The 9,587-nt window shown below is 44.8% G+C and overlaps 1 protein-coding gene across 3 annotated transcripts; it reads right to left on the bottom strand.

Annotated features, from left to right (window-relative positions):
- Positions 1 to 140: 140 nt before the first annotated feature.
- EIF4A2 (eukaryotic translation initiation factor 4A2) lies at positions 141 to 7,652 on the bottom strand. 3 transcript variants are annotated; one of them, XR_014588058.1, is made up of 12 exons: positions 7,276 to 7,650; positions 6,255 to 6,300; positions 6,038 to 6,170; positions 5,633 to 5,772; positions 4,344 to 4,512; positions 4,044 to 4,153; positions 3,647 to 3,790; positions 3,144 to 3,281; positions 2,777 to 2,866; positions 2,458 to 2,537; positions 1,636 to 1,741; positions 793 to 951 (listed from the first exon to the last, which is right to left on the bottom strand). XR_014588058.1 is itself a non-coding variant. In XM_083848441.1 (11 exons), the coding sequence occupies exons 1-11, from the start codon at positions 7,302 to 7,304 to the stop codon at positions 807 to 809; spliced, it is 1,224 nt and encodes a 407-aa protein (XP_083704567.1). In that variant the 5' UTR covers positions 7,305 to 7,652; the 3' UTR covers positions 141 to 806. The 3 variants fall into 3 exon arrangements, 1 of the variants encoding a protein (XP_083704567.1); XR_014588059.1 differs by having other exon boundaries at positions 1,640 to 1,741; XM_083848441.1 differs by lacking the exon at positions 1,636 to 1,741 and having other exon boundaries at positions 141 to 951; positions 7,276 to 7,652.
- Positions 7,653 to 9,587: the final 1,935 nt, after the last annotated feature.

The raw sequence follows: 9,587 nt of genomic DNA, 5'->3' as shown, positions 1-9,587 counted from the left end.
AGGGGGAGTCTGCCTCACAAGGCCCTTGCAATCACAAGAGTTGAAGCCCCCTATTTAAAAGGGGAAATCCAGGCCCCAAGTGCTGACACGCACTCACTCACCCATAAACAAGACATCCCCCCACCAAGAAACATTTACAATTTAAGTGAATATAGAAGTATTTTATTGAACATTCAAACTTCATTAAGACATGTGCAATATGGCAAATTTTACTGGGTTTAACCCTAACTAAGACAATAGTATGATTGCTTGCTTGCTGGGGCTTAGCAACAGGGTCCAGATCACACTTACCACTAATTAAATACTTTATTGAATAAATACATATCAAACAAATGCATTTTAATGCTCTTATAAAAGTTTAGAGATTTTGAAAGGCCTTTCCAATTCAATCTGAAGTATAAGTACATACAATAAAGGAAGGTAGGCTAGTTTAACATAATTGGCTGATTTTATACAGCACTTATATCTTTTAGTCCATAAGTAAATTATTAAATGATAAAGAACATCTAATACAACCACTTCTATGGAACTAGGAAATAAATTTCTAATAAAGAAAAAATTTACAGACCCCATGACTTTCCACCCAACCCCAACAGTCTAACCCTAAAGTGGATAAAGCCAGTGGCTTTCCCCACAAGAGCTCACGACAAAAAGTCGCTTCGCTTATCAAAAATCTGTATTTCTGATCCGTTATGAGCATTGAGACAAGATTCAATATATCCCCAAAGAAAGAAGCACAATGCACGTTGTGAATCGCCTATTCAGCAACAGCGAGCACTGCATTCAAACCATCTCCTCCCCAGGGATTAAATGAGATCAGCCACATTCATGGGCATCTCCTCCACTGTAGTATTGTAGAATGTCTCAATGTCTCGCAGAATCCTCTTGTCCTCCTCAGTGACAAAATTTATAGCCACGCCTTTCCTGCCAAAACGACCACCTCGGCCAATTCTGCACAAAACAGAAAACACATTTATACACAAGTTAACTACTCAATTCGCTTTTTAAAATACTTAAAACGATCCATTCATTAACTGCTGATCTTTTATCTGCCAGTGGCCAGTTACGCCGTGTGTACACGACTAGCTGCTAACCATAGTCACATCTGGTTAAGAAAAACTAGCAGTTAGTGCCAACAGTACAGAAGAAGCGTCCATCCTATGGAGAGTAGCAGAGCAGAAAAGGTTACTCTTTTGGCTGCAAAATAAGATCTGTATTTAATGGTTGGTACTGTGGTATGAAGCCCTAGCTGCCTCCCTCCCCTCCATGAGGATTAAAGCCCCATACCACATGCATCCAATCCCGAGCACATGGCATATAAAAGGTAACTGTCTTCCAAAAAATTTGACTGTTCCTGCATTAATCCAATTGTATCCAGTAACATGGAACAGCATGACTGCTGAATTAAAATTCAGTAAAACTGTTTCCAGTGGGAAAACTTAGTATTTTTGTAAAAATAAGCTCATTGTATAAACACAAGGCTGTCAAACACTATCAGTTACAATTTAGTTACACCCACCATCAGTTCTACCTTCCTGCAACTGCACAATGCAGCACCTAATCATTATGAGCTAAACACACAAAATGGCTCACAAAACTTAGCAAATAATCATGACAAAAGAAATATATAAATACCGACTCGCTCTTTATTCAAACTGTGCCGCTTACGAATCCACGTCCTAAATTACGTCAACGCCGTTTCTGAGCACCATCTTGTGTCATCAACTGCTGCTATCGACTCCTGTATTTTTTTACATCAAGTAACAAAGCACAGTTTACTTAATTTAGGGACAGTCACTAAAGGCAGTAAACTAAACCTAGGGGAAAAAAACTCAATTGCTACCAGAAGACACACACCACAGAGGAAAGAATACCACTGTGAAAGGAGCCACCAAGAGTAAACAAGACACATACAACATGAACACAATTAGACTTCCAGGAATGAAGACAGTTTTGTGCTACTAGTCTGCTGAAAGCGTTAAGGGCTAGTGACTGAGCAGCAGCAACTGAACATTAGCTGGGGCCTACACATCCAGCTAACAACCCTGCTTTCAAGATGCTATGCCAATAACTCCCAATAATAACTTCTGTCATCACACCCTGCAACCTAGAAAAAAACGTAGTTCAGCAGCTGGCGGTTTCCCTAGATCTCAGCAATGCATGGTTTAGCCACTGCTGAACACTTCATCCATCTAAGTTTTCCCACTGCTTTTTTTTTATTGTCTGAAAGTTCTGCTCCTCCCTCATTTCAGGACCATATTTATGCAAGTCAGGGCTTTTTGTCAAGCCAAAGAGCTTACTTTCTGCTAGTTTTTGTTGTTGTTAGCAGTTACTGTATGGATAACACTCCCATCACCAAAAATGACTAACAGGAAAATAGGTGAAGTTCTGTGCTGATTTCTGGTGAGAACACGGCACTCGGTGTAATGAGCCAACTAGAGGGCAGAGCAAACTAACCTGTGAATGTAGTTTTCACGATTGGTCGGCAGGTCGTAATTTATAACCAAAGAAACTTGCTGCACATCAATGCCACGAGCCTGGAAAGCAATACGGAATCTTTAACACATGTCACAGACTTTTGATTACATTTCTTGTCTCCTGATTTTGTTGACTACTTTGTTAGTGATGAACTACAACTGTGTAGTCCATAGTGGAGCATAGTCCTTACTCTTCCAAAAGGCTCCAGATAGTTCAGGCTACAAGAACCTTCACTGAGTTATGAAGCTTTTGGCACCAGATTAAAACAAGAGCATGCTCACCAAGAGACAATACTCACCAGCAAGTCAGTAGTGATCAAGACACGGCTTGATCCTGATCTGAACTCTCTCATGATAACATCCCGCTCCTTCTGGTCCATGTCACCATGCTGTAGAGTTAAGGAGTTAGAATTATTACGGTTCCAGTATTCCAGACCGAAATATCCTCTCGAAACAGAAGGATGTATGAAACCCAGCGTCCCTACCTGCTGTGGGAACGAAGCAGGTAGGGATAGAAGGAAACATTTTTCTTTTAGCAGGGGGAACGATAATACAGCACCACACAGCTATATCATAACTTTTCCTGCTTTTACTCAAGTGTAGCTCAGTAGGGATTGTTGTATGTACATGTCATTGCAGAAGTTGTGTGTAAGTATCAGTTCTTACCAGAGCTGAGACTGTGAAGTCTCTGGCATGCATTTTCTCTGTAAGCCAGTCCACTTTTCTCCTTGTATTCAGGAAGATAACAGCCTGCGTAATGGTCAGCGTCTCATACAGATCACAGAGAGTATCCAGCTTCCACTCCTGAACAGAACAAAGTTATCAGGAATAAGAACTCTGAAGTCATGGTCAAATTAGGGCATGCCCTAACATGCATTTATAATTAACATGACCAGAAAAACTGGAGGAATACCTAAGGTAAAGTTTCTGCATGAACTGTTGCACCGGATCTTAAGACACAGGACACTGGACATTAAGAAAGAGGTCCACCCTAGTCATTTTCAATCCAGTGCATCGTTTTTCTTCTTCTTGCGTGTACTCTACTAGCATTATTACAGAAACCAAAGCTGAGCCTCAGTTTCTGCAATTTTAGCACAGTGCTTTAACAAGAAGGTAAAAAAACATCAGGTTTCTTAACTCTTCTAACCAAAAGTACAGCTCATACCTACCTCTCGTTCAACATTAATGTAGAATTGCTTGATACCCTCCAGTGTCAGTTCTTCCTTCTTCACCAGAATACGAATGGGATCTCTCATGAACTTTTTGGTCACTTCCAACACATCCATTGGCATCGTAGCCGAGAGCAACACAACCTAGAAGACATTTTCTCCATGTCAGCATGTACAACAGACATTAGCTTCAGGTCCATCACCATCAGAACATTGAAGTCATCAACCTTTACATCAGTGACTATCATCACTGATTATCTTAAAACAGAGATCCTGACCTTCTGCAAGGCAGACAGGACAGCACACAACAGCTTTAATTTAGACGAGGACAGAAATTCAGTGTTTGTCAGCTACTTGTAACCAAGCCCGTAGCCATCATTTCAACCACTTTTTTTACCTGGATGTTTGTGCTCAATTTCTGGAAAATCTCATAAATTTGATCCTTAAATCCTCGGCTCAACATTTCATCAGCTTCATCCAGAACAAACATTTTGATCCATTTAGGTGCTATTAAAAAAAAGAACATTTCATGAAGTTTCAAGAACACACTAAATACTATTGCTAATGTTACCCTCCCTTAGGACTGAGTAGTCCCATACTGTCTACAGTGACAGCAAATTCATTACTTCAGCTCTTTCCAGATGTGAAATCTACACTAACGATTTCTTATCAAAAACAAAGTTCAACTCATACTTACAAAGGTAGCGTCTGTTTAACATATCAAACACACGCCCTGGAGTTCCAACCACAATGTGTGGAGCTTCAGCCTGAAGCTTCTGCATTTCATTGCGAACATTTGTGCCACCAATACAAGCATGGCATGTTGCTCCCATATAGTCTCCAAGGGCCAGAATTACCTTTTGAATCTAGAAGATAAAAGCCTTCCATTAGTAGCAGCTACTGCTAGCGTCAGTCCTTTATCACTGTTGCTTACGGACTATGGGCTAGACAAGGATTACACATTGCTAATGACTACAGAGAAGTCTTGCTACTGATTCTGCCCAACTGCTTGTTAAATATTTAAATTGGTCTTTAGGTCACCCTTACAAGGTGACAAGTTAGCTAGGTAAAAAGCAACTCTCTTCCTGGCTTAGTAGATGCATGGAAGGCCTGCAAAGCAAACTCAAATTTTGCACTGGGAATACGTGCACGTAAAGCACGTGCAGAAAGCTGCTACACAGTGTAGAAGTACACTGCTATGTGCCAGGCTTTGAAGTCACACCTCACAAATGTCTTCAGAGTAGGGACTGTACCATCAGATGTTTTTGTTCTACCAGCTTTGGTTTTTCAATAATTCTTGCCTATCTGATCTAGTTTTAGATTTATCTTCAAGAATCTTCACTTTAATACTGGCATCTCAGTATATTCTAGTTGAAAAAGATCAAGTTATATACCACGTTTTCTCCTCCAAGTTCTGCTCTCAGCATTTTATCTTAAAAGCCAGCATTACTGAATTATATTAGTGTTAAGTATCCTGCAAGCTTTGTTCAGGCACTTCCACTTACTAAAACGAAACACCAAGCCTTGAGGGTGAAGTAAGCATGCAATGTAACATTAAGTCAAGACGACATCACAGATTACAAGAACAATGAAGTGACTACACGCGCACTGCAGTTTTCACGTTGCACAACTGCATGCAAGTTCAAATAGCTTCTGAAGTCTTAAGTTTCCACTCAGAACACTGTACTTGAGTAACATTTTTTTTTTGGAGATGCTCCCTCAGAACTACACGCAGCATAGGAGCTGGTTCCTGCAACTCTGCCCCAGCATACCCTCCACATGCATTGCAACTCCACTTTTCAAGCAGGCAGAGAACTTGTGGGACAGAAGCCAGTTTAGTTTCCCCATTACTCAACATAAAAAGGGTTCTGAATGGATAGTGGTTACAGCCCCCTTAAGAAGTCTGTTTATTGTCTCACAGTTGTGAAACCTGAAACCTATGCAACACACAAATAGCTTTTGTTTTTTTAGCTACACTATCAATACCTGTTGAGCCAGTTCTCTGGTAGGGGCCAATACTAGTGCTTGGGTCTCCTTGAGATCAATCTCCAACTGCTGCAGGATGGAAATAGCAAATGTGGCTGTCTTGCCAGTACCTGACTGAGCTTGAGCAATCACATCATACCCTAAAAAAAGTAGGATACACATTTACTGTTCCCACATAGGCCATTCATATTTTGTTTTATTGAATTCCTTTTGAAATAAGTGATCAGCATTAAAGAGTTCTCTCCATTTCAGGTCAGCCCCGAAAGATGGTGTACCATCATATCACTTGTTCAATAAAGATTAAAAACAGGCATCAAAACACGAATAAAACTATTAGCATATGCCTTTTATAATATTTTCCTTATTATCTGGTATTAGCAATAGCACATGAAATCACTTGCATACCTTTGATACATGGAATAATAGCTCTCTGCTGAATAGCTGAAGGCTTTTCAAAACCATAAGCATAAATGCCCCTTAGAAGGGATTCTTTTAAATTCATATCATCAAAATTGTCAACAATCTCATTCCAATTGCTCTGCAATGAAGAAAAAAATACATTATTGCATTCGCCATTCTTCTGCATCAGTACTCAAGTCCTTACACGAGGTCATGTGCTCACCTCAATGACACCATCGGGCTCCATTCCCTCGGGGCCGCCATGGTCTCTGCCAGCAAAGAGAACGAGCAGTTAGTTAGCACAACATGCGGAAGGGAGCTGACCCCCCTCGGCTGCCAAGGGCTGCGTCTGCCCGCTGGAACCCGTGACAGATCATTCCAGCAGGTGCTCTGATGCTCTGCCAACCGAATAAGCCTCCTGCTCTGCCCACCGCCCGTAATCCGCAGCCCACCTCCCCGCAGCCCGTAACGTGATACGGGACGATCCGAGCCTTCACACCCCGCCGCGTTTCAGGCAGGGAACAAGGAGCCGAAGCCCGCCCGCCCCGCAGCGCCCCCCCTCCCGAGGCAGCCGCGCGGGGAGGCGGCGGGGAAATGGCGGCGCCGCAGCGCCGGGCGGGAGGGGGGGCGCTGCGGTGCCCCTCGCCCGCGTCACCAAGTCTCGCGAGAGCTCCACCCCTGGGGTTGCGCAAAGCGGGCGGAGGAAGGCGCCGGGCGAGCGCCCAGGGGGCCGCACCCCCCCCATCGTTCGTCTTCCTCCTCCCTCAGGGAAAAAATGGTCTCGCCCGCCGCAGGGCCCTTACGGCTGGGGCGAAACCAACGGCAGAACCACGGGAGGAGTGGCGTTTATTAATGAAAAAAAAAAAGGGGGGAAAAACTTAACAAAGCGCTCCTCTGTTTTAATTATAAGGCAGCGCTGTTAAGCTAAGGAAAATAAAAATAGCCGTTTTTCGGGATGTGTGGTTGCTAAGGAAACCTATAGCGAGAACGCGAACCCTGAGGAAAAGAACTAGATCCCTCGTCAAGTCAGGAGGAGGCGGGATAGAAGCGTCTAGAAGCTGGGGGGGGGGGGGGGGGGCAGGGCACCAGGCGCCGTCTCACCGCAGAGCGGCCCGCAGAACGCTCGTTGGAGCGCCCCCCTCAACAATCCCCTGCTTTTCTTCTCCCCTGCGCCTCCACTCAGGCTACGGAGCCTCCTGACGGAAATAATAAAAGGCTCGGGGCCTCTGCGCGCCGCGCCATACCTGCTATAGTCCGCGGAGCCGCCTGACATGTTCCGATCACGAGCGCTGTCCTCAACTGAAAAGGCAAAGCTTCCGCGGAGGCCGCTTTATATATCCGCCCCGCGGCCGGACTCGTTGCGCTTCGCTCTGCGCATGGATATACACCTCACGCCACCGCCAAAACCCCACAAATCCCCCCAAAACTGAGGCCCCTTCCCTAGAGACCGCCTGAACACGCTTCCTAAGGTTCTCCGAGAGGGTCCTTGAGCCCCACGGGTCCGCGAAGCCAGCGGAGTCTGGGACTACTTTTTCTCCCCCTCTCCTCAGAGCGCGGCAGGATATTGCAGCACTGGTGCAGTGACAGCGCCGCACTCCTTCCTCCCGCTCCGCCTCCCCCCCCTTTGGCACGGGGTTTCCCAGCCCGGCCCCTGCTGCTGCGGCGCGGGGGGAGGGGGGCGCGGAGCCGGGGTGAGGGGCGGCGAGCGGGGCCGGTGCGGCTCCTCACCGCGGCGGTGTTATTTCTAAATAAAGAACATAATAATAACCACCGTGTCGTTTTTCTGTAAAGCTGTGCTGCGTGGAAATGGGGGTGATGGGGGGTGGGGGGGCTTCCTTGGGCTCTCCCCCGTGCGCCCCACACGCAGAAGCGACCCCACCGCCCGCCTCGCTGTGCCAGGCGAGCCCAAAATTTTCCCTTTTTGCCCGCTGAGGGGTGGTGGTGGGAGTGGGGTGGGGTGGGGTGGGGTGGGGGGCTCCCCGCAGGATGGGGGCAGCGCCGGGGGTAGCGGGAGCTGCGGCGGGAAGGGCCGTGAGGTGAGGAAGGCAAAATGGCAGCGAGGTAACGTGAGGCGGGGCGGCGGGGCCTCCTCTGCCGGGTTCTGAGGCGGTAAATCCATCCCGGGGTGTTAAAAATGGATGTTTTTTTAAGGGGATGAAGGCTTGTTCGGCGAGTGTTTGTGGGGATTGAGCTGGATGGGTCCCCGGGGCGCTGCTCGAAATGCGGCGCAGTGGCCCACAGCCATTCCCCCCATAGCGATGCGCCTGAAAAACTTGTCAAGAGTTGGAGGTCAGCGCAGCCCAAAGGAAGGCAGCGAGGAAAATGTTCCTCTGCCAACTGGTTCGATGGAATCAGGGATCCTGCCCATTGCTTTCATACTGTTTTAGAGGAAAAAAAAAGATTTCAATACACTTCCAAGGTTCTGCGGTAGTATGTTCATCGATATTTCTAATGTAGGCAAATAAAGTAAGTTGTAAGCAACAATTTATACCAACTGTAATGGGTTTTACATGAGTCACTTCTAGAATTTGTTTCCATAGTGATTATATATGAACAAATGGAGTCGGCGCTTGAAAAACTCGACCCCTTTACTTGCCTAGAACATTGTAAATTGTCTAGAAATGTCTAGAATATCTGTAAAGATAATCTCCAAGAGACTAAATTACCTTAGCTCTTCCTATGGTAGCATCAGCTGGGGCAACATCATCTGTAAAAATAACACCGCATTGCCGATATCCAAGCTAAATTATGTAAACACAGCTTCTCTGTTGACCCACCGTAAAAATCTCAAGTTTTGCCCCCCCCATGCTGGACGGAAAGGATTGAGGATATTGCTTGTTTTTGCAATTTAGGTAGCCCCGCGACAGTGACTGGAGGCCTTCCTGAATGATAGCAGTTTGCCTGGCCCCATAAACATCTGGCTGTAAAAGCACCAGGATGGGCTGCAGAAAGGACCCGAACAACTTGGGGCTAGCACAGTTAAATTTCCCATTGAAAATGACTTTCAGTTTACTCTGAAGAACTAAAACTACTGAGTATTTTTATTAAGAACTTGGAGCAGTTATTAAAAAACCCGTAGAATGTAGATACTTTAAAATATTTTATTAGGCCTTACTTTCTTCGCAAAACTGAATGAAAAGATTTATTGGCGTCTGGGAAACTCAGGAAGGTAATCCATCATTTTCTACAGATTTTAAATGCCTTTTAAATAAACATTTAAGCCATCATCTCAGATACCTGATTTATCTTTTCCTGTAGACGAATTAGCATCAGATTACTTCAGATTACTTACGTATTCAAACCACTTTGAACATTCTGTTTTGACAGAAGTTAATTTTAAAATAACAAGGTTTTCACAGCTTTCTTTAAGGACAATTATGGAAAATTAAGGATAAACTCTGAATTTGCTACAAGTCTTGTTTTATTCCACTTGACATCAGGTGTGGTCTCCAAACTTCATCCCATTCAAAAATAAAGTTAAGAAAATGGTTTTTGACCATTAACTTCAATCAAGGGACAAATTTTTGAATTGTTTTTGTTATTTAATATCTATGGT

Source organism: Anser anser, assembly GCF_964211835.1.
Source record: "Anser anser genome assembly, chromosome: 9".
Taxonomy (NCBI): Eukaryota; Metazoa; Chordata; class Aves; order Anseriformes; family Anatidae; genus Anser; species Anser anser.
Note: the sequence above shows the minus strand (reverse complement) of the source record. Positions and strands in the feature narration are given on the sequence as shown.

Bases quoted from the DNA above. Each gene is read 5' to 3' on its own strand.
- EIF4A2 (XM_083848441.1), bottom strand. From the start codon at position 7,304: ATGTCAGGCGGCTCCGCGGACTATAGCAG. The intron at 6,301-7,275 runs GTATGGCGCGGC...CTTTGCTGGCAG, and splicing joins GGCTCCGCGGACTATAGCAG to AGACCATGGCGGCCCCGAGG. The intron at 3,791-4,043 runs GTAAAAAAAGTG...AATGTCTTCTAG, and splicing joins AATTGAGCACAAACATCCAG to GTTGTGTTGCTCTCGGCTAC.